The sequence below is a fragment of the Gracilinanus agilis genome, chromosome 1, assembly GCF_016433145.1.
Source record: "Gracilinanus agilis isolate LMUSP501 chromosome 1, AgileGrace, whole genome shotgun sequence".
Taxonomy (NCBI): Eukaryota; Metazoa; Chordata; class Mammalia; order Didelphimorphia; family Didelphidae; genus Gracilinanus; species Gracilinanus agilis.
Window position 1 is genome coordinate 267,809,069 of NC_058130.1, and position 24,005 is coordinate 267,833,073.

General features: G+C 38.1%; 1 protein-coding gene across 1 annotated transcript in view; it reads left to right on the forward strand.

Annotated features, from left to right (window-relative positions):
* The window catches only part of DCAF12 (DDB1 and CUL4 associated factor 12), an 84,121-nt gene extending 61,631 nt beyond the window's left edge, over window positions 1–22,490 (forward strand). Inside the window, exons 5-9 of the mRNA XM_044661433.1 lie at window positions 3,815–4,008; window positions 5,341–5,406; window positions 6,767–6,929; window positions 19,480–19,658; window positions 20,222–22,490. Of these exons, the coding sequence (XP_044517368.1) occupies window positions 3,815–4,008; window positions 5,341–5,406; window positions 6,767–6,929; window positions 19,480–19,658; window positions 20,222–20,380 (761 nt within the window). The 3' untranslated portion in view covers window positions 20,381–22,490. The remainder of the gene's footprint in view (window positions 1–3,814; window positions 4,009–5,340; window positions 5,407–6,766; window positions 6,930–19,479; window positions 19,659–20,221) is intronic.
* The last annotated feature ends 1,515 nt before the right edge of the window (window positions 22,491–24,005 follow it).

Sequence of the window (24,005 nt, forward strand, 5' to 3'; positions counted from 1 at the left end):
GTATTTAAGACCTTTCAGAATCTAATTCCACCCCACCTTTCCACTTTATTATGCATTACTACATGAACCTGATCCCTATGGTTGTTAGTACCTCCCTTCTCTCAAATTACCTTTTATATATTTTAGATATAGTTGCCTGTTTATTTGTTGTTTCCCTCATTCAGTAGAATGTAAAACCCTTAAGAGTAAGACTGGAGATACAGAGACAAAAAGCACCAACTAGTAACAATACTTGTCATATATTGCCAAAGAGCGATATAGCCCTATCAAGTACCTTTCAGTTGATTGCTTGAAGTGCCTCTCTATATGGGGGTACTGTACTAGGTACTAAAAATACAAAGACAAAAATTAAATGTTCTTTGACCTTAAGGAGTTTCTATCATCTTAGACGTTTACTATATGTAGGCAGTAGAATAAAAGCATGTTATTTTAAGAAAGTAGAGATCTCTAACTGGGAGAATTGAGAACACTTTACATAGGAAAGTGGTTTTTGAGTTAGTCATTGAATGAAAAAAAGAGTCTAAGAGACAGAGATAAGGAGCAGGGGAGCACATTTTATGCATGGGACACAGTCTTTGACACGCATGGCAACAGGAGATAAAGTGAAAATTTTAGGAAAGACCAAGAAGGCCTATTAAATTAAAACATAAGAGTTCTGGGCATATATTTGGATAATTGAGTGACTAGAACCAAAACATCAATTATCCTATATTGCCATAGTACTAGGAAAATGGATGAACTCCTCCATGATGTTTGGCAACTCAGTGTATATGGGGATGAAGAAGAAGAAAGAGTCAAAATTGAACTGAATGCAAGGTTATGAAACCAGGTGGGTGGAAGGATGATAAATACTGGTTAAAGAAATAGGAAAGCTTGGAGGAGGGTCCACTTTATCAAGGAACATAATGAGTTCAGTTTGCATCATATTGTATTTGAGTTGTCATCATCTAGTTAGAAATGTTTAGCAGGCAACTGACTGCAACATTGAAATTCAGGAGAGTTCAGAGTTAGATGTATAGTTTGGTGAATCATTTGGGTAGAACTGAGAAGATGAACATGAGAGAATACACAGGAAGAAGAGCATAGGGAACTGGATCTTTGAGGACACCAAGATGTTCCCAAAGTTTATGGGGTAGATGGAAAATATCAGCAAAGAAGACTTAAGAAAGTGCAATCAAGGAAAAAGAGAATTATTTACCATTTCAGTTTTGCAAGGAACACATGGGAAGTTATTTCCTAGGCATGAAATTAAGCAAAACTAGCATTGACCTCATTCAGTTACTATAATGATGGTCACAAGGAAATGAATGAATGTATATCCATCCTAGCAACTGAAAAAATAAACTGAATGACCTTTCAGTGGTGAGTCAGATATGGCCTCTTCCTGCTGTAAGCTACTCAGCAGCTCCAGGGGTCTGGAAAGGTGTACAGTTTAGGTGAGAAAGAATGAAGCAGAAACTAGGAACTGTCAGTCTAATACATTAGTTCATGACTCCTCCAATAGCCTCTGAGGTTGTGATTTCTTTTATATATTTTTTGAGAACAGATTCTCTACAAAGCACAATTGAAATCACGGCTGTATAGAAACACCCAAGGTTAAAGAATTACCTCATGATTGGTATATAGTTTACAAAAAATTTCTCTCATGTAGATTTTGCCCGGATGAGACAAGGTCCAAGGTTAAAGAAGGAGTCTTACTTTATCTTAAGTTTTATTTTAGTAAAAACTTCCATACTTCAAAAGGTATGTTAAAGAATGAGCCTTTAAGATTGTGGAGTGTATTTTGTCATTGGAAAGTACCTAAGTGAGAGTGGAATTTGGCTGGACCTGCCCTGCAGTGTCCTTGGGATGTCTGAAAATAGAAAGGAAAAGATACACTCAGCTTCTGCTAATTTCTGCTATTCTTGCCTGAGGGAAAGGGCTGTTAACTCATTAAATGTTGGTTTACTATAGGATACTTAGGAGTTTTCTATGGGATTTGAGGCTATCCTAAAAACTAGATTATAATGATTTCAATAATAAAAGGTGTAGATTAAAAAGGAGTCACAGAGAGGGGGTCAGATTTTTTCAGATAAGTCATCCATCTTATGGCCCAACTTTTTAGGCCAACCAAGTCAGTACAAGGCCTTGCCAGTTGTATTGACTTTGATGGGATCCAGATAATTGACCCTATTTCTCTGAGTGGCTCCCAGCACCTTCCTATTAAAAGGATAGTACCTTTAAAGATAGGGTTGGTCTTATGAAAGTTTTGAGTAGGAAAATGTAAGCCCTAGTGATATGGGTTTGACCGTATGTGTTAAACCAAAAATCTGTAAGAAAATTTATTCCTGAAATAAAAGCTTTTTATTTTGAAAGCAATTTCTTAGTGCAATTTTAAAAATGTAAGATGTTTTGTTATCCTCAAATATCAGACATCTTACACTCATGATGCATGTTATAATTTATAAGGAATTTTTCTTCATGGTAGGTAGGTAGTACTCAAGTATTATCCCCATTTTACAGATGAAGGACCTGAGGATCAGAGAGGTTGTGACTTGTACCCAAGCACATATCCAAGTCAGGATTCAAACTGAAGCCTAATGATAAAGCTAATTGCTTTTCTTTATGCCACCTGTGTTTCGAGGCTAACAAAAAGAAAATGAATCAGGACTACATTGGACCTCCTTACTCAAACTAATAGTTTCTCATTTCCCCTAAGAGATGGTTTCTTTTCTTCTTTGTACCATACCTGGCTCCTCCTTCTACTTCAGCTTTGTGTTTTGTAGTTATTCCTTTTTTCCTTTGCTAAAGGCCCTCAGAACTGAGGCCTTTAGTATTTATTCCTACCATAAATTTATATGACAGTACTATGTGTGAGACTTGGACATCTTTGGTTTTCTCTTTTGATTTCATGATTTAGACCAGTGATTCCCAAAGTGGATGCTACCGCCCCCTGGTGGGTGCTGTAGCGATCAAGTGGGGCGGTGATGGCCACAGGTGCATTTATCTTTCCTATTAATTGCTATTAAAATTTTTTTTAATTAATTTCCAGGGGGCTAAGTAATATTTTTTCTGGAAAGGGGGCAGTGGCAGTAGGCCAAAAAAATTTGGGAACCACTGATTTAGACCAAGGTAGCCATTTATAAGAATTTACACAAACTCAGGGCCTGAGGAAAAATCAGTCAGGAAATCAGGCCCTATATGACCACACAAATTGAAAAGATACTCTCTAGCCCTCAACTAGTTCTATTTCATGGTTCTGAATTCTTGGTAGAATCCTAACAGGATATTGGTTAAAGTGAAAAGGAAGGGACAAAGGATTTACAACTGTAAGTCTTTTTTTTTTTTAAACCCTTACCTTCCATCCTGGAGTCAATACTGTGTATTAGCTCCATGACAGAAGAGTGGTAAGGACCAGGCAATGGGGGTTAAGTGACTTGCTCAGGGTCACACAGCCAGGAAGTATCTGAGGCCAGATTTGAACCCAGGACCTCCCATCTCTGGACCTGACTTTCAATCCACTGAGCCACCTAGCTGCCCCCCTGTAAGTCGTTTTTGAGGCTATTAAACCCACACCTCATTTTATAAGTGAGATAATTGAAGCACAGAGAATTGACTTGCCCCAGGTCACAGAACTATTATCTGAAGTCTGATTTGAATACAGATATTCCTGGCTCCCTGTCTAGGTCCTCTTCACTGCATACAAATCCTCTTAAAAGTAGAAAAGCTGTCCTAATTTTTGCAAAAGTGGACTAATGGAGCCTACTGTTCTGTTATGAGAAAGGTTGGTCAATGCTTTGTGTTTGTCCAAACTGAGTACTTGTTTCCTCTACAGGCTCACGGGATGGTTCCATGGGGCTTTGGGAGGTAACGGAGGATGTGTTAACCAAAAGTGATGCCCGGCACAATGTATCCCGGGTCCCTGTGTATGCTCATATCACACATAGGGCCCTAAAAGACATCCCTAAGGAGAATACTAATCCTGACAACTGCAAGGTCCGGGCTCTGGCCTTCAACAATAAAAACAAAGTAAGTGTGTGTGCTTGTGCTTGTGTGATGTGTGGAGGAGTCGAGGATCATATATGGGGGCAAGTGGCTGCTAGTCAAGCTTTGGGTGACAGACCACAGGAAGATACTGATGCTGCCAAGGAACTTAATTACTGGAGCCTGCTTCTTTTTGCTTTCCCTTACTGTTCTCCAACTTTGAAAATATTTCTTTTTTTTTTATCTCGAGCCTTCTGAACAACATTCATTCCCATAATGAGGTTGGATCCACACCTTAGGCCCAGGTTATTACTAATCAACAACTTGGGTCTTTCTGGGTTCTCAGCAGTGCCCAGTTTGGTTCTCATCTCCTTGAAGTGGAGAGAAATATTTGCGAGAAACAGTAACTAGGCTGTGAGGAAAGGTGGAGGTAACTAGACTTGAACACAACTCGGCAAGGTTTTGATGCTCTGAGACAGTCTCAGGTTTAGATGCTCTATTTTTGGTTTGTGCCTGTTTCCTCAGAATCATATGGCCTTATTTTCAACACATATAAATACATGCTTGTTTTGCTGAACATTTATTTAGCTGCTGTGGACATGGATTTTTTTCTTTTTTTTTACAACTCCTCTCTTCCATCTTTGAATTGATATTAACTTCCAAGGCAGAAGAGCAGTCAAGTTAGACATTTAAGGTTAAGTGACTTAGCCAGGTTCACACATCTAGGTAGTGTCTAAGGCTAGATTTGAACCCAGGACTTCCATCTCTAAGCCTGGCTCTCTATCTACTAAGCCAACTAGCTTCCCCTGGATATAAATTTTCACATTAGTATTTTAATTATTACCATGATCCTAAAATAAAAGCTATCCCTTACCTCATTCTGTTTCCTACTTCTTCTCTGATAACTTACACTCCAAAGTTGAGTTGGCTCTTCTAAGTCAGAAGAGTGAAATAAGGTAGAGGTAGCTTGAGATAGAACTAGAAGAATCATAGAATAACAAAGGTCTCCAAAAGTGGGACTCAAGCAACTCCAATTAGATGCTATAATTAACTATTATCCTTATTTTCCAAATGAGAAAACTGAGACTCGGAGGGAAACATATTTTGCACATAGTCACATAGCTAATGGCCAGATCTGTGATTCCAGTCTATTTTTCTTGACTTCTCCAAAGACAGTCCTCTTTCTTTTATACTAAATCACCTCTTCACAGTGAAGCAAGGACCTTCATGAGGTGAGCTAGATGGAGGGACCAGAACAGGAAACCATGGCTGCCTGGTTCTAAGCACCCCACATCCAGTTCTACCTTTAATGACTATGAGACATGAGTTGTGTTGTTGTAGAGCTATATTAAACTGCTTCTCATTTTTTTCTTCTAGGAGCTTGGAGCAGTGTCCCTTGATGGCTACTTTCATCTCTGGAAAGCAGAGCATGCACTGTCCAAGGTGTGGTCACAGCACTTCTTTTGTGATTTTTGTATGAAAATTAGTTAACCTTGTAGTCATGGTGCTCCCTAACTTTCTCCTAGTCTCCTAAGCAGTTCACAAATAGTTATAGAAAATCTAGGTACTTCTTTGCCTTCGACCTAAGTTTGAGGAAATTGTAGAAACCACTTCAATTTAAGTCTTGGATCATTGGAATTCAAGTGTATCCTTCTCTATGAGAAATCCTAGATAATTAAATTGCTTAATTAAAAGATAATTTTTAGTATTACAAAAGTTTTCACTGATGTGTTCTTTTAAATAGTAGTTCTCCCAGTCCATTCGTGTTTATAAATTGCTAACTGATCACGACTTTGCAGGCAAATAAAATTAAGTATCAGCCACTGGCAAGCAAATATAAATTACAAATAGATAGAGCATCTCTAAAATTATTATGTAAATCAGTGGGAAGATCAATTCAGTTTATGTATAATTTTTTGGGAATATATTTCAGTTCACTTTTATTTGAAATAGTATCTTCCTCTTAATCTCATAATCATACATTTCTTGCTGCTTTCAAATTCTGTGATGTGATTACTAATCACAAGAAGACAATGGGAATTAAGTGACTTGCCCAAGATCACACAGCTAGGAAGTATCTGAGACCAGATTTGAATCCAGGACCTCTTGTCTCTAGGCCTGGCTCTCAATCCACTAAGCCACCTAGCTGCCCCCTTTAGTACTAATTCTAAGACTTGCCCAGGGTCACACAACAGGAAAGCATCTTGAGGCCAGATTGGAACCTAGGTCTTCCCAATTCCAGGCCTCATATTCTATGCCCTTAGGTTTTGTTCTTCAGAATGCTAAAACAGTGCTTTAGATAGAAAAGTATTCAGTTAAAATTTGTTATGTGGATGAATGAAAGAATCTTGATAAGATTCCAATGAGCTTCTTATTGTACTGTCTTTTCCTCAGAGGCCTTTTTGATTAGCCTCTGTATTCTGGCCTAATCAAACTGCTAGCAGTTCTGTTGAATATTGTGACTTGGTCAGAAGTAATGAGATTGCTGCATTTATCCCATAATGAGGAGAAAGGTAGACTCTGAGTAGGAGACTTTCTGATTCTTTGGTTTAAGGCTTATTTCTTTTCCTGCCTTATTCTCACCAGTATGCAGCTATTTCAATTTTTAAAGGTGATCACACACTTTTTCTTCTGGTACCTCTGAAGATTAGTTCTCTAGAGCCACAAAGAATATTTGTTGGTTTATTGCATTGGTAGTTTATATTTTTACCTGTTGATAATCTTAGTCTTTGCAGATATTTGGAGTTAGAGGTTGCCAACGATTTCTTTGTCATATGCTCATCCTCTTTTTGTTGGTTTTCAGCTCCTCTCCATCAAGCTGCCATATTGTCGTGAGAATGTGTGTCTAGCCTATGGCCATGAGTGGTCTGTGTATGCAGTGGGCTCCCAAGCTCATGTCTCCTTCTTGGACCCACGACAACCATCACACAATGTCAAATCAGTCTGCTCCAGGGAACGAGGCAGTGGTGAGAAACCCCAGTGTGGGCATGCTTGCTCTTTGCTCATAACATGCACATGTATATGAGCTCACGCACTCTTTCTAGTCCTGTTTTATTTGGCCAGAATAGTCACAAAGCCAAGAGATATCTGGGCAGAAATATTACAGATATGTTCTAAGTTCCCAGGATGATGAAATACCAATGCATTATTCTTTGTGTATAGAATAGGTGTTTTTATGGTGTGAAAGCAAACAAAGAAACAGATAGGTAATAACTATTCTTAAACATCATAACTAAGTTGTATACAAAACCAAGTTGGAAACTAGAAACAAGTAAGTATGTTGTTTCAGTATTAACCTTCATTATTACCACAGGCTAAATAGCATTGGATAAATACTGTCATCCTTGATTGACAGTCTTTTTTTTTTAACTGAACCTGTGATTTCAATGGTACAGGAAACTCCTAGTGAACAAATTCCCTCTACCAATACAAATCAGTACCTACTCTGTAACTTAAAAGTCTGAGAGATTTGCCTTAGGCAGTGAGCAGTTGAATGGTTTGTCCAGGGTTAACAACCCATCTACCTTTCAGAGGTGGACTAGAACTTAGATCTTCCTACTCTGAAGTCAGCTCTCTATTCTCATTGCTTCTCACTGGCACTGGCTTACCAGTCCGAATTTAGTTTCTAACCCTGTTGTTTTTATTTATTTATTTGTTTGTTTGTTTGAGGTTTTTCTCATGGTTATATGGTTCATGTTTTCTCTCTCCTCTCATTCCTCCCCACTCCCAGGAATTGACAAGTTATTCCACTAGCCCTGTTATTTTAAAAGCCCCAAGTAGTATGAATATTCATTCTTCTTTTTCCTGGGACTCTTGTTCTAAGAATATCCTCAGTTTCAGTGAAGAATAATCAGGTTCTTCCATTCCTCCTCCCTGCCATTTCTATCTTTGCTTTGTATCACTTTTAATTAATCTATTTCCTCCTTCCCAACCTAATATGTTTTAGAAATGATAAAAATAATAGCAATACAATGCTTTTAGAAATAATAATAATGGCAATGCCATATATTTATATAGTATTTTATAGTTATCAAAGCATTTTCACAAATGTTATCTCATTTGATCTTTATAACAACCCTGTATGAGGTAAGTTGTTTCAGATGTTAGTAGTTTTGTTTGTTTTTTTTTAAACCTTCGGTGTATTGTCTCATAGGTGGAAGAGTGGTAAGGGTGGGCAATGGGGGTCAAGTGACTTGCCCAGGGTCACACAGCTGGGAAGTGGCTGAGGCCGGGTTTGAACCTAGGACCTCCTGTCTCTAGGCCTGACTCTCACTCCACTGAGCTATCCAGCTGCCCTGTCAGTAGTTTTATAGATGGGGAAGCTAAGGTTCAGAGAACCTCATCAGCACTATACCATAGTGCCCATGACCAGCTACTGAAAATGCGTCCTAGACACTGAAATAACTTGCAGATATGACTGACAGACTCTTCTCAGTGATTCCGAAAAATAAAGAAAATAAGGTGAAATGCCGAGGGAATGGAGACAAGTAAATATTTTCTTGATGTTTAAAAACCGATAGAACTTAGATACTTTGAGTCATAGGCTGGTGAACTTGATACTAATTCAGAAAAAAATTCTGGAACAAGGTAGTCAAAGGAAAGTTTCTAAACATTTAGGAAATAGGTGATAAGCTTTCATGGGTTCATTTAGAACTAAGAATCCCATACTAAACCCATTTCCTCTTTTGACAGGGTTACTATATTTGTTGATCAGGGAAATGCAGTGGACTGAGTAAGATCAGCAAGGCTTTTGGTCCCATCTCTTATGGTATCCTTTTGGATAAGATGGAGAGATGTAGACTAAATGATAGTTCAGTTAGATGGGTTCAGAATGGGTTGACTAAGTAAAACCCAATGAATATATATTTTCAGTAAATTGATGTCATACTAAAAGGTGGTCCCTTTTGGAGTACTTTGCCTCAGGAAGTATCTATCCTCATCCTTGTTCATTATCATTGACTTGGATGATGGCATGCATGGCATATTTATCCAAAATTTCAGATGACATGAAGCTGAAGTTAAATAAATTGAATTTAAATTGAATACAGAGAGATTGGGATTATATAGTGAAGATACTGAGATGAAACTTAATAGAGGTGAGGATAAAGTCCTGAACTTGTGTATCATACAAATATAAGGTAAAAGCGATGGTACTGGATATTCATATGAAAAAGACCTTGGAGATTTTAATGAACCACAGGCTATAAGCTCAGTATGAATCAGCATTGCAAAATGGTAGCAGAAAAAGTTTATTTAATCATAGACTATATTGATAAAAGTTAGGGCATCCAGAGCCAGGTTTGTGATAGTCCCTTTTTACCCTGGCCTTGTCAGGCAAGACATGGAATAATTGTATATTTCTTGGCACCATATTTTGAAAGGGATATTGACAAACTGGAGGATACCTGAACCGAATGAGCACTTGAAATTCTGCCTTTTGAGAAAGAAATGAAGATGGTTGGGGTATATATTCTGGAGAAAAGAAAGGAAGACATGGGGGTGGGGGATAGTGACAGCTCTTTTCAAGTACTTTGAAGGCCAGTCATGTGAAAGGGGGATGAGACTTTTTTTTTTATTTCCCTCAAAAAGACAGAACTAGGTCCAGTGATAAGAAGTTAGTGAAGTTAGATTTTGTCTCTTCACAAGGAAAAACTTCCTAAGAATTAGAGCTGCCCAAACATGGAACAGGTAACTTGGAGAGTAATTGACCTTTTGGTTACTGCAAATCTACAAGCAGGCTCTAGATAACCAATTTTCAAGTTAAAGACAAGTTTTATGATTAGGGTAAAGGTTGGGATGGAATATAACCTAACTCTGAAGTTTTCTGAGTCTCCTGGTATATTTACGGACTTTGTGATGCCATAGAATGCACTATGTGAGTGTGGTTCCTTTCCATGGTGTTGATAGTTGAAGCTTAGGTATGCACCACAAAAACACAACAGCAAAGATTGTATGCCAAAGGTGATGGTGATTGGGGAGGGAGGAAACCTGACTTTCTGTGGGGACTATAGATTATATTCTTCCCTAGTGAGTGGAAAATGGAGTGAGTACATGGTGAAATTTCTGAGATTGCAAATGACTCTTAACTTGTAGATAAAGAAAATGGTGAATACACTAGGAAAACAGCAATTAGATCTCACAAACCTTTGTTGAGTGGACAGAAAAGTGGCAAATGAACTTCATTATGGTCAAGTGTAAGGTGAAACCAGTGATTCCCAAAGTGGGCACCACCACCCCCTACTGGGTGTTGCAGCGATCCAGGGGCGTGGTGATGGCCACAGGTGCATTTGGGAGTGGTGAATAACTGTAAGGAGGCAGTGATAATATGTGACAGGGGGTGCTAAGTAATATTTTTTTCTGGAAAGGGGGCAGTAGGCCAAAAAAGTTTGAGAATCATGGGGTAAAACTGTATAAGGAAGACACTGTGGTATTGTAGAAAGAACAGTGTCTCTAAAGGCAAGATTTGAGTTCAGTTCCCATCTCTTTTACTACTTTTTTCATCTTGGGTCAGTCATTTTACCTGTCTGGGCCTCAGTTTCGTTTTTAAAATAAGGAGGTCAGAATCTATGGGCCTCTAGAATAGTACTGTGATTTAAGAGGAAACTAATCTAAATTGTATGTGTTGGTATAGTACTGACTAATATACTCAGTACCTGACCTCACACTTGTAGCTTAAGGCTTGAACAAAGCCTTTCCCTTATTTCCAAAACCCTTTTGTACAGAAAATTACTAGAGAGGATAAATCCATGAGTTGAGATTTCCCCAAGGGAATAAGTATATAGAGAGAAGTCTGAAGGTAGTGACTTGCTAGCCACATTTAGAAGTCAAGAGGAGGAAAACCAATTGAAATTGGAAACAGAAAGAATGGTTGGACAGGTAGGAGGAGAACCAGACAAGTGATCAGTGTAACAGAAAACCAAAGAGAGAGTATAAAAAATGGCAAATGCTAAAGAACAGTTTAAGGTAGACCTTAGAAAAAGGTCACTGGTATTGAAAATTAATAAAGTCATTAGTGAACTTGGAGAGATTAAATTATCAGTAGGATAGTAAGTTTGGGAGGGCAAATGGTAAGGATTTAAAATATGAATAGCAGATGAAGTCTAAAATAGTTTAGTTGAGAGGGGAGGAGAGAACATTGGGATGGTAATTCGACAGGGTATCTGGGTTAAGAAAGTATATTGTTTTTAAAATGGAGAACTTCTGAGCTTATTTGTGAGCTGAAAAGAGATCAGGAGAAAGATAGATGGGGGTTAAAGGAGTAGGAAGGGGGTAGGACTTTGGGATGGTATTAATAGGTCAAAATAACAAGATCCAAGTGAAAATTTGGACAAGGCAGAGATTGAGATTTGTAAAAGGTAAAAATTATGGTTGGACTGGATATTTAAAGTTTGGTTGCCAGGAATCAATTTTCACGATTCCAATGAAAGAGCCAAATCAGGATGGCTTTTTTATGGTAGTTTATTTACAAATAGGAAGAGTGAAAGAGTGAAGGAAGGTGAAATGAGAGAGAGAGAGAGAGAGAGAGAGAGAGAGAGCGCAAAGGGGGGCACAGAGGTTAATTAAACAAGGCTTCTAACCCACGTGACAATTCAAAGGGAAGCAGTTGGAGGTCTCAACCCAAGCTCCCCCAAGGCCAAGTTCAAAAGGCCAAATCTTCCTCACAGGGAGTTACCATCATATTTCAAAGATAGTTCTTTTTGTCACTTCCTGTGTCCACCTCCAGTACTACTGGACAAATGGCAGCCTCAACCTTGTTTTGGACTGCCCAGGGGGTAGTCACTTGTTTTTGATTTTTCATTTACTACCTCGCGTGGGTCATAGACCTCCTCCCTCGCCATTTAATTCTAAGTTGGGTGGGATGACATATTCCTGGTGGCTAAAGTCTAAAGAATGAATATGGGTGAGCTAATTCCATTTTCACAGATGGAAGACATTTTTTCATAAGGAGCTAGTCCACTTCATCCTCTGAGATAATACCAAAGAGAAAGAAGATACAAAAGATTCCTGAGATAGAAAGAAGGGGAGATGAGGGAGCTCAGGACTCAATTTTAGTCACTTAGAATTAGGGTGATGAAGTAGAATTGAAGGCTAGAGAGGATTTTAAATAGCTGCTGTGAGAACCAGGAGAATCAATCTGAGATTAATAAAATTATGCTACAGCAGAGCTGAGAGAGAGTGTGATGTAGTAGATAGAATACTGGACTGGAATAAGAGAAGCCCTGGGCTGAACTCCTAGTTAAACACTTAATCCTATGTTACTTTGAACAAGTCACTGAACTTCTCTAATCCTCAGTTTGCTTCTCTTAAAAATTGGGGATCAGAGGCAGGTAGGTGGCTCAGAGGATTGTGATCCAGGAGGTCCTGGGTTCAAATCTGGACTTAGACACTTCCTAGATCTATGACCCTGGCAAGTCACTTGACCCCCATTGCCTAGCCCTTACTGCTCTTCTGTCTTAGAACCAATATACAGTATTGATTCTAAGATGAAAGGTAAGGGTTTAAAAAATAAGATAAAAATTAGGGATCATAACAATAACCACCCTAAAGGATTATTGTGAAGATCAAATGAGATAATGTATAAAAAATGTTTTGTACGCTTTAAAGCACTGTGTAAATATTGATTGCTACCACCATTCTTATGTCTATTATTAGAAATGAATTTTTAGTGTTAACTAGTCAGCAAAGAGGTTTCTTAATTTCTTTTATTAAGGAGTTCAGGAAAAGATGAAAAGGTGAAGTAAGTTTGAGGATTAATAAGTCAGGAATAGCCCAAAGACCCTGGAAAAAGGGATTTTAGGATAGAGGGGTAATGTTTTATGGAGATAGCTCACTACAGGATCAGGCCTAAAGAGTGAGAAAGTCAGAAATAGTTTGGACAGATGCCATGAAAGAGGACAGAGAACAGTTATTCAGGAGTGAGCTACTAAAAGAGGTAGTAGTATTTTAATAAAAAGTTCAGGGTCTTGAAGTATATGATGTAAGGGGCTGAGATGGCATGTGTTGTAATGAATTTCTGGGACAAGATGGACACCACTTTTGAGTGACAAGACCGGCAGTTGAAGACCTCAGAATGTACCCAGGTGCCATGAGCCAGGGCAAAAGTCAGTTGGAGCCAACCCTATAAATACCCACCAGGCATAGCACAAGACGGCTCAGTCTAGAACAGAAGTTGGGAGGTGAGAGGTCAAGAGGGAGGGTAGGACTGTATCTGCAACCCAATTGTCTTACTGAGAGAGCTAGACCTATTACAACCATCATCATTAGAGCTGAGAGAGAACAGTATTACTGTCATTGCAAGAAGATCATTAGTAGACTTCCCTAATCTTTGGCTTGGCTCTGACCAAGTCAGGCCAGAGTTAGTGAGAGGGTTAAGAACCTCCAGTATCTACCTGATCTAGCAATCTCCATAGCATGATCATTTGTTTAGACAACTAGCAATAGGGTTCCCAAATCCTCCATCCTTTCCCTTGTTCCTAACCCCATTAACTAGAATTAAATATAGTGGTTTTGTTACAAAGTACCTTTCCTGTGTGGTGAATATATCTAAGCCCTTGGGAAGGGGAGTTAATCATGCAGTCAGATCCACAGCATTATGCGATCAGTGCACCAGCCAGGTTGAGGAACTAGCGAAGTTAACCACACATACAACTTCTCAGTGGTTCCCTACCTGGGCAACTATTAAAAGGGGATAGCTGACCAGCTCAGTCCAGCAGAGCCTATCAGGTGGGGAGAGGCATAGCCTTTCTTCCAGCAGCACCTACACAGAGGCCTGTGGGTGAGAGTGTGCTTTCTCTCCCACCAAATCTATTCCAACCTTTCAGGTCCTCATATCCTCATAACACATGCTGCTAGACATCATGGGCATTGAATGGAGAAGTAAGGTGTTGCTGTCATTAGCACAAATTCATATTTACTCAGTCACCAAGGGGAATAACAAAAGCTAGAATGGTTGGTAAACTAATTAAAGAAAGTGGAAGGGTATTCTAGAAGTCGATTAATCAATAAAAGCAACAAGAGTTTGGATTAAGTGTTATAATCATATTGTATCAAAAAGATTGAAGGTGTCCCTCAGAGGGAAGCCAGGCTTCCACTAATGTTGGGAACTAGTCTGAAAGGTTCAAGGAGGAAGGAAGGGGAAGATTATTCACAGAATGGAGTGTGTGGATAGAAGAAAATGTAAGCCTATTTTAAGTGAGGCTAATGATGACAGTACTAGCAAAATCTTTCCTCTTTAGCGTAAAGGTTCTTTAAGGTGTCAAGTTACACATAATAGTAGAAAGCTTAAGGCATCAATTGGACAGTAACATACAAGGGGTACAATTTTTAAACTTTGCTAATTGGCACATACAAATACCATGTTGTACTAGCCCTTGTTGAGTCCAATTTACCCAACTCTCCTAGAGCTCACCTCTCTGCTGTTTTTCTGGCTGAACTGAACTTACCTACTTCTGGCTGAGATATCCATTTACTATTCTTGTAATCTTAGTCTTTGTCTTAACTAAAAACATTTTTTCACAGCCTCCTCCCCCTTTAGAATCAGCCCCTCATTTTGACTTTGATTTTCTCAACCTTAAATCTTGGACTTTTTGGGGGGGGGGGGAACAGGACACCTTGTTTCTTCACAAACAAAATATTTAGTATATGTACAGAAGATATCAGTACAATTATGCAAATAATCTGGCAAACTATAGACATATAATTTCCAAAGTCTTCTCATCCAGCTTAAGATTTCTTGAAATGTTATAACATAAGATATACCTCTGAACTATCAGATACAGCCCAGAAAGAGAATCCATAGTTGTTAACATCTCAGAAGATCTCAGTTCTATGTGCTGATACAGAGGGGAAAAAAAGTTAGTCATTTAGAGTATTTAATACCCAGAAGCTGGGTATTATCAGGAGAGAATTTAGAAATAGAACCACCAAGCAGCAGTTTATCCTTATGTCAAACTCCTGTTTCTAATACAATAACTCATATATCAGGTATGCCAAGGGTTTTTTTTCTAAACTATTCCATGAGGTACATCACATAGGTGATCTCCATTTTACAAATGGTGAAACTAAAACAGAGAGGTTGTGACTTTTCTTGGAACCTGTAGCTAGTTAGTGTTAAGAGTTAGAATGTGAACCTAGGTTGTCTTCTGATTCTAAACCTTACATTCTTTTTATCATACTCTACTGTCTTTCTCTTTGGACTCTGCCAGTTAGCATTCAGACATAGTAGGACTGTAAAAAGACCCCAAAAGGTTGTTTAAAGTAATCCAAGTAGAACAGCTACCTTTTGAGGACAAGCTATAAAATGCTTAATCCTAGAAAGATGAAGGCTACAAACCTTCTTCCAAACCTAAGAAGAGTAGAGTAATTGATACTCATAGAACGCAGAATTCAAAAATATCTCAACAATTTGGAAGAACTAGCCAGAGCTAACAAACTAAAAGTTAATAAGAGTAAATATAGTCTTGCTTACACTTAGTTTTTAAAAGTCAGTAACACAAGTTGAGCCCTATGAAAAGAACTTTTAGTTAGCCACAAACTCATTATGAGCAAGCAATATAGCATGGATAAAAAACAAATTCATCAAAGTTTTTAGTATCCATTCAAAGAAGATAATAGTCCTACTATATTATGGAATGTTGTTTAGCTCTGAGTGTACATATTTCAATAGTGACATGACAAATTGGAGGATAGACAGGATGAGAAAAGGTATTCCAGAAATGTCACATGAGAAACAAAGAAAAACGTTTAGCCTAGACCTGAGAAGATTTAATGTGGGGAGAGAACAACCACTGCCTCAAAATATTTGATGGGCTCCCATGGGAAGGGGGAAACTTCTTATTCTGTTCACTTCAGAGGGAAGGGAAGAGCAGGTACCACAGGGGAAAAAGGATAAATGGAAATAAGCATTTACTAAGTGCCTACCACATTCTAGGCACTGAGTGTTTTACAATTATTTCATTTGTTCCTCACAACTATCCTGGGAGTAGTCATTGCTGTTGTTGTCCCCACCTTACAGTTGATAAAACTGAATGAAACAAGTTAAGTAATTTGTCTAGGGCCACATGGCAAATAAGTAGCTGAGGCCTGATTTGAACCCCAGATCTTCCTGATTCCAGGCCCATGTTACCATCCAGCTGTCTGCCTAAAGGTTAATCAGTAGACATTACAAGGAAACTGATTTAAGCTCTATGTTAAAAATAGTCTAATAATCAGTTGTCTAAAAGTGAATAAACTATCCTATAATGAGGTAGTAATGTACATAAAGCATCTTACAAACTTTAAAGCACTATATAAATGAGTTATTATGACTACCATTTTATTATATTACCTAGCAGATTCCCTCTCATTTGAACAAATATTCAAGTAGAAACTGGATAATCATCTTGTCATAGGAAAGATTTCCAGCTGGTTCGATTTTCGGCAGTTTTGCTAATTGCTAGAAACTATATCAGACTGAAATCTTTTACTTGTGACTTCTACAAATTGGTCCTAGCTCTACCCTCTGAAACAACACAGAATAAGTCTCTTTAATGTAGTCAGATATTTGAAAACAGCCATCTTGTTCACATAAGTCTTTTCTTCAAACTAAATAGCCCAATTTTCTAAATTGTTCTTCATTTAACATACTTTCAAGACTTCTTACCTCAATTGAGACCTCACTGCTAGCAGCATTCTTGTCGATATCACAAAGTAACTTTTCGAAATCCTTTCTAGCACTCCTTAAACTCCATCTTTCTTCCTTATATCCTGTACTTAGAGCAAATGGCCTCTAATTTACTAAGAATATTTAAGCCCTCTCAAAATTGCTCAAGTTCTGTCTTTTCCATCTTAGAATTCATCTGTATGTTAATCCATCTTTCCATCCACATCTAAGGACTTTTTCCCTAAAGCTAATTCCTCTCTGTCCTCATATCTACCTGCTTGCTCGCTCTCTAAGATTTTGCTCTGTCTCCCTTTATTTCTTGTACCTTCAGACTAGTCTTGCCTACTGCCTTCTTTCTCTCTTGTGCCAAACATACTTGGGTCTATCTTACCCTAAAACAAACAAACAAATAAATAAATAGATGAGTTTCCCTCTAGCCACTGTCTTGTCTTAACTTCCTCTCATCAAACCCAAAAGATTTGTCTGATTACTAGCTCTTCTCCTTTACCACTCATTGATTCTTTAATCCCATGCTATCTGACTTGTCTGCTTTTAACTCCTTAAAAGTTAGCCTCAAAAGCTGCCAGTGACCTTAGTATCAATCCAACAGCCTTTTTTCAATACACATTCTCCTTTCCATAGCATTCAATACCATTAATCTCCCCTTCTTTTTTTATTATTTTTGTTTAATTTTTTATTTTAAAATTTTCCATGGTTACATGATTCTTCCCTGCCCCCTCCCAGAGATGATAAGCAATTTCACTGGGTTTGTACATATATTATCACTCAGATCCTATTTCCATATTATTCAATTTTTATAATAGAGTAATCTTTTAAAACCAAAACTCCAAATCATATCCCCATGTAAACATTCCCTTCCTTCTTGAAACTCTTTTTTTTCCCTGAATTTTGTCTTCCCTCTTTAACTGTTCCTTCTATAACTTTAGCTGGCTTCTTTTCTTCTAAATATAAATGCCAAGATTCTATCCTCTCTTCTCTACCCTAATTTCATCCATACCCATAAATTGCTTCTTAGGTGGAGATAACTTCCAAGATAAAATAGATCTCATCACTGAACCAATCTTTGAAATTCCAGTCTCATGTTTTAAAAAACCCAAAGGACATTTCTACCTTTTATATACATTGGGCACACGAAATTCAGCCTATTTAAAACCTACATACATTTTTTAATATAAAATTATTGCTCCTAGGAGCCAATACACAGAAGTTAAATAAAATAAAAAAAAAATAAAATAAAATTTAAAAAAAAAAAATTATTGCTTTTTCTGACTTCTCTGTTTCGGTCAGTAGTATCATCATTCTTTGTTACTAGACTGAAAACATGAGAGTTCTATTTAACTTGTCTCATTCCCTTGCCTTCTTTTCCTCCTTCAATCACTTCCATTTATTCCTTTCTATTAACACCTGTGATTGACTTCTTTAATGCCCACCTAATACAACAGCATCCTCGCTAGTTTTCCTCTTTCTACCTTCTCCCCCTTCTGGCATATTATGCAAACACCAGATTAAAGAAAACACCACTCATTATGTTATTCTCTTTCACAAAAAAAACCCTTCATTCTCCCTCCCCAACTTGTCTACAAATTAAAGTCTTGACTCCCTGACTTTATGATCCCTACCTTCCTTTTTAGTCTTATCCTTCTGCCTCTCCCCTGTACTTACTATTTACTCTAGCCTATCAAATAATCTTTATAAACTTGCTGAGGTCACAGACCATGACTTTTTCTGTCTTTATATTCCCACCAGAAATAATTCTTAAGATATCTTTTACATGGTTGGTATTCATTAAATTGTTGTTGAACGAATAAATGTAATACAATAACACAAGAAATAAAGGTGAAGTCAGTGTTGCTTTTTCTTTTTTTAAACAAATATCCAAGAACTTTTTTATCCAGATGAAGATTGTCCTCCTTTTTTGGCTTCTTGGGAGGCCACAGATTTTTTTTTTACGTGTTATTGACCTTGCTCAAGACCTTTCTTGATATTCTCTGAAAATTGACTTCATTTTATTTTATTTTATTTTATTTTTTTGAGAAATGACTTTAGAGTCATCCTTCTGAATAGTCTCAGTGGCAACAAATCTTCATCTTCTAAGAACATATTCAGTTTTTAGTTCATGCCATGAGTCACTTAGAGCCATGCTTAGTGTACAGATAGGTATTTGAACTACTAGAAAATATCATTTTTTATTTTTTAAAATAAGGCATAATCATAATATAATGATACTGGTTTTGTTGCTTGTCGTGTAAGCAGACTCTGTCAACAATTTTCAAAGAAGAGTTACCAAAAATGTTGTGATTTACTAGGAACATCACTGGAATAAATGTATAAATGACTAGACTCCCAGGAGGACTTCTTTGAAGTATATAATTCTTTTGAATGATGTATAAGTTCTCTTTTTAGAAATTATTCCCATTATTTTTTATTTTATGTATTATATATTATTTATTATCTTGTCACAATTAAAATCACAATTTTATATAGTGAACAAAGGAAATAGAGAATTGATGAACTTGAAAAACCATTAAAACTGGATCCATAGGATTTAGGTCTGTCATCCACCATTCATCCTGTAAGTTATTAAAGAAAGTTAAAGATGAGCCTGAAAATTTTAATTTAAGAGACTTTATACCATTTTCTTTGATATAGTGTCCCTTGGTTTCCCAGCAGAAGCATCATCATTGGCTGGATGACCCTTAGAACTGACCCAGTATCACCTTCTGATGATTTTAGAAGACATTACAAGGTTCAGATTTGATCCAACAGGCAGTAGAAAACCATTGTCGGTTTTCAGTGGCATGTTTGAAGATGATTCCATGTCTCTCTTTGATCACTCTCCTCTCCCCTGGCCTCAGGCATCCGTTCGGTGAGCTTCTACGAGCACATCATCACTGTGGGCACAGGGCAGGGCTCCCTGTTGTTTTACGACATCCGGGCCCAGAGGTTTCTAGAAGAGAAGCACTTATCCTGCTATGGGTCCAAGCCCAAGCTCGCAGGGGAAAATCTGAAGCTGACCACGGGCAAAGGCTGGCTGGTGAGTGAGCCTTCCATTTTAGGGGCAAGAACTGGGTTAGCTGTAACTGTACTGGTGGGGGAGACCTGGGCAGCATCAGAAAAATAGCTACCTTACTTTTATGAATGCTTTTGCTGTTTACTACAGGTTGACATAGGAACAAAAAGAGGTCAGCTGGACCCCTTCATCTTTATTCTCTTGATTTATTTTTACACATCTGTGATCAAGGAAGGGATGGAGATTGCTTTCATCTTTATGAAAGGCCAAATCTCAAAAAAATTAAATGCTTTACGCAGAAGTAGCCATTCATTGGTGCAACTGGGAAAAAGATCTTATGAACATTGCCAAAAAGAATTTCTATATATGGCCTCATCACTTGAATTTATTTTTTTTTACTCATTTTCTAACCAGAGTGGTAGAATGGAGTTTACACTCCTGTGTCCAGGTAGCACAGATTCGTTATTCTGAGGCCAAGTATCCTGACTCCAGTTAAGAATACAGGATGTATGTCTCCTGTGACTTTCATTTCCTTAACAAAGCATTGAGGAGCTAACAGACCTTTTTTCTTACCCTTCTCCCAACAGAATCATGATGAAACTTGGAGGAATTATTTTTCAGACATTGATTTCTTCCCCAATGCTGTTTACACCCACTGCTACGACTCGTCTGGAACGAAACTCTTTGTGGCAGGAGGTCCCCTCCCTTCAGGGCTCCATGGGAACTATGCCGGGCTCTGGAGCTAATGAATAACTCTTCTGAAATGCAGAGATTTACACTAACTTCCATCTTCAGTTTCCTTGTTTCTTCTTTTCATTTTTCAATTGTGTGATGCCCTGGTCTTATTGGAACACCAGAATTTGCTTTTGGCTCGGGCATTTGACACATGCTCCGTACGTTGGTCTAAAGTGGCTTTTTCTTTTTTCCCCCCCTTTGGCAATCAGAATTTTGCTTTAATACTTTTTTTTTGGCTTTTTATTTGCTTCTTACACAAAGGATTTTTTGTTAATCCCATATTGTATTTCCTTTTTAAGTGACACACACTTTCCCCTATTTGGCTTCTGCTTTAGGCTGACACAGTCATACTCATCCCTACTTTGCTGTTGTGAGGTAGGATTCCTTTATACTTATGTGGTTGCTGTCAGACTTTCTGTGAAAGTTTGGGGGCTGTGTGTGTGTGTGTGTGCACATGTGTGTGAATGTGTGTGTGTATATGAGTGTGTGTATGAGTGTGTGTGTGTACGCACAGGTACTATGTGTGTCATTGAAATTACATGGAGTGAGGATTACTTGTAATTAAAATATTTATAAAAGAAACTACTTTATCCACAGAGTCCAGCTTTGGGACTGGTTTTATCTTATTTTTTAAAATACAAGTCTAATGACACTGTATATGAAAAAAACAGAAAAACAGAAAAAAAAACCCACCACCCAGAAAAACCATTGAGGAAGATTGCAGGTATCCCCAGGGGCCCTATGTCAAGGTCCCTTTCCTGAGGTTCCTCCACCCGTAGGGCTTACAGAGTCTAAAGGGGGGGAGGGGAATGCTCCTTGTCCCATCCCTTCCCCCCCAGTGGCTCCCTGAGGAGATGGCTTTTGCTAATGAGTCACTTCCCATTCCCCTGGCCTGCTCTTGCTTTTCTTGAATGTCAGGACCTCTAATAGAGCTTTTAGAAAAGGGGTAGAAGTTCAAGCACTGGATTATGCTAGATTTCCCTACCTTCCCTTTGCTTTCCTCCTCCCCCCTCTAAAAAAAGAAAAACAAAAAACAAACAATCTTAACAACTCTAAATTGGGGCCCTGCAGCCAGCCAGAGGAACCTTGAGTCTCCTTTAGCTTTGAAGGAAACTCCTTGTTCCTTTTTCCTTCCCTCTTCTGATTTCCCTGATGGGTTTTGTTTTTGGTTTTATTTTGTTTTCTCTTCCCTACAGAAGCAAGTTTGGTCAGGGGCTGGGGGCTGAGTATCTGTGTGTAGTGTGTACCAAGTGTGTTTAATATATTAGTCTCTTGTTGTGGTGGGGAGGGTATGTTGGCCCCAGAGTTCCATGGCTGAGGTCTCAGTCACTTTAGTGCTCCTCAACCCTGTCTGGGACAGTAGGGCAGGCCAGCAGTGTTGTGCATGTAACAGCATTGATGTAATTAGTAAATAGGAATATTCTTCCTATACCACTCCTCCACCTTAATAATTTGTATGTTTGAGCTCCAAGTTTTTTTAATGTAGCAGTGACAAATTTACCATATAGTTCTATTGTTCCCTGCTCTTACACTCATCATGTTGTAAACAGTGGCTATTCCCTTGATTTGATGATTTCCTTTTTTCCTTTGAGCACTTCCTCCAATTAGCTGCCAGAAGCCCTTCCCTGGGAAGAAGAGCTATCATCTTCCTTTTCTCCCTGAGTCATCCAAGTTGATGAGGGGGCATTGTAGAGATGCTCTATGCCCAGGGAACTTGGAAGATGAAGTTATTTCCTTAAAAGTCTGCACTGACTTCATGACATGACAGAAACATCATTGGTTGTGGAATTCTCCCTTTCTAACCTAGAGAAATAGGTGCTATCAACAGGGAATTAAGCAAAATGCTAGATGCTACAAATCTTTTAACTGTCTTAATTTTTTCCCTCCTAGTATTAAACTACAGGCTGTAGATTAATTAGTTCTCAAAGAACTTCTATCACTTTAAAGGAAAAAAATACTTGTAACAAAAAAAAGAAAAAAAGATCAAGTACGGTATTTTGTACTGTTGCCTGACCCTCTTCTGTGATGGGTAATGCATTTGATTGTTTGGGATTCTCTGTTTTTAAAAATGTAGCACTTGACTTTTGCCAAGAAAAAAAAATAAATATTATTCCAGTGCAACGTGGTGTGAGAGAGTGTGTGTGAAACTAAGGTACAGGGTGGAAGGCGGGGAGGGCCTCAGCAGGAAGAAAGATAGACATTCTGAGTCCTAAGGACTCCATTCTTGTACCAGTTAAGGACCAGAATAGGTGTGAAGTACTTAATGGTGGAAGTGTGACCCCTACAGTACCAGTCAGGCCAAAGGCATGAATTCTGTCCCCATTTAAATCAGTTAGCTTCACAAATAGAAATAATCAACCTCTTTCCTGTGTCTAGCCAGAACCCATAGCACTATGTGTAGTCTAGTGATCTAGAATCCAAATTAACATAGATACTACATAGAAAGATATTTAATAGATTAGGAAACCTAAGCAGGAACCCAGCAGCCTCAGGGTGAGTATTAAGAAATCTAGGGACTTGGGAAGAGGATTCCTCAGGAAAATTCTCCTATCCCTTAAGCATTAAGAATAGAATTGAAACACAGAATTCAGACCCCAGAGCAGATACCTTTTCAAAATAGGCTTTTGTTCCTGTTTTTTGTTTTTACGTCACCTGGATTTCCCTCCTATAGTATCCTCTCCTCTTCTACTCTGTGTAACAGTATTTTTCAAAAGAAAAAGAGGAAGAAGAGAAAAAATTCAAAACAAATCAACACATGGGAAAAAATCTAACTTTATATGCTATGTTCCAGAAGCAGAATGAGAAGGCAGCTTCTCCTCTCCTCTCTGGGGCCAAGCCTGTTCTTTATACTTGCAAAGCATTTTGTGGTAGTTGTTCTTTCTCTTTATTTCCTCATCTCTTTGGCCATTTAGGAAATGACTTTTGGTCATGTGTTTTGGATCGTTTTGTATGTACTCATGTATGTGCATTTAGTTTTCCTGACCCTACTTAATTCACTATGAATTAGTTTCATGTAAATCTTTACATGCTTCTCTGTATCCAACAGGCTTGTCAATCCTCATAGAACATTAATGTGTGTTCCACAGTTTGTTTAGCCATTACTCAATCAGTGAGTATCTTCTTTGTTCCCATTTCTTTTCTATCCCCAAAGAAATACTCCTTTAAATATTTGGTCATGTAGGAAGCAACAAGGAACCAGATTCAGAGTAGTCATATAAGCCCTATGGAGATTTTACTTGCCAAAAAAGAAAGAGACAGATTTCTCTGAGTACTCCAGTTGTGTAAAGAATAGATACAGACCTTTTTTATGCTTCTGGGTGTTATCATATTAAGAAAGAAAATATCTATGACAACTGAAATATTTCAGAGGTTTTTTTATTATATCTGGGAACAGAGGTAAGTTCCTGGTACATTTTGTTTGATATGCAATTTCTGTCTCTGGCATTAGTAACAAAAGTCATTTTGCTAATTCAGCTCTTTGATATGAAGTCAGTCTCATTCTCCTTTCTCAGTTTCCCCTTTTTTCCAAAGTAAGAAAATTTCTTGTCCCTAAAAAAGGATTTTAATGTTGAAGTCTGGGCCCCTTTAAGCCCAGTGGATCATCTGATAAGATGGGGGACAGAAAGGTAAAGGGTA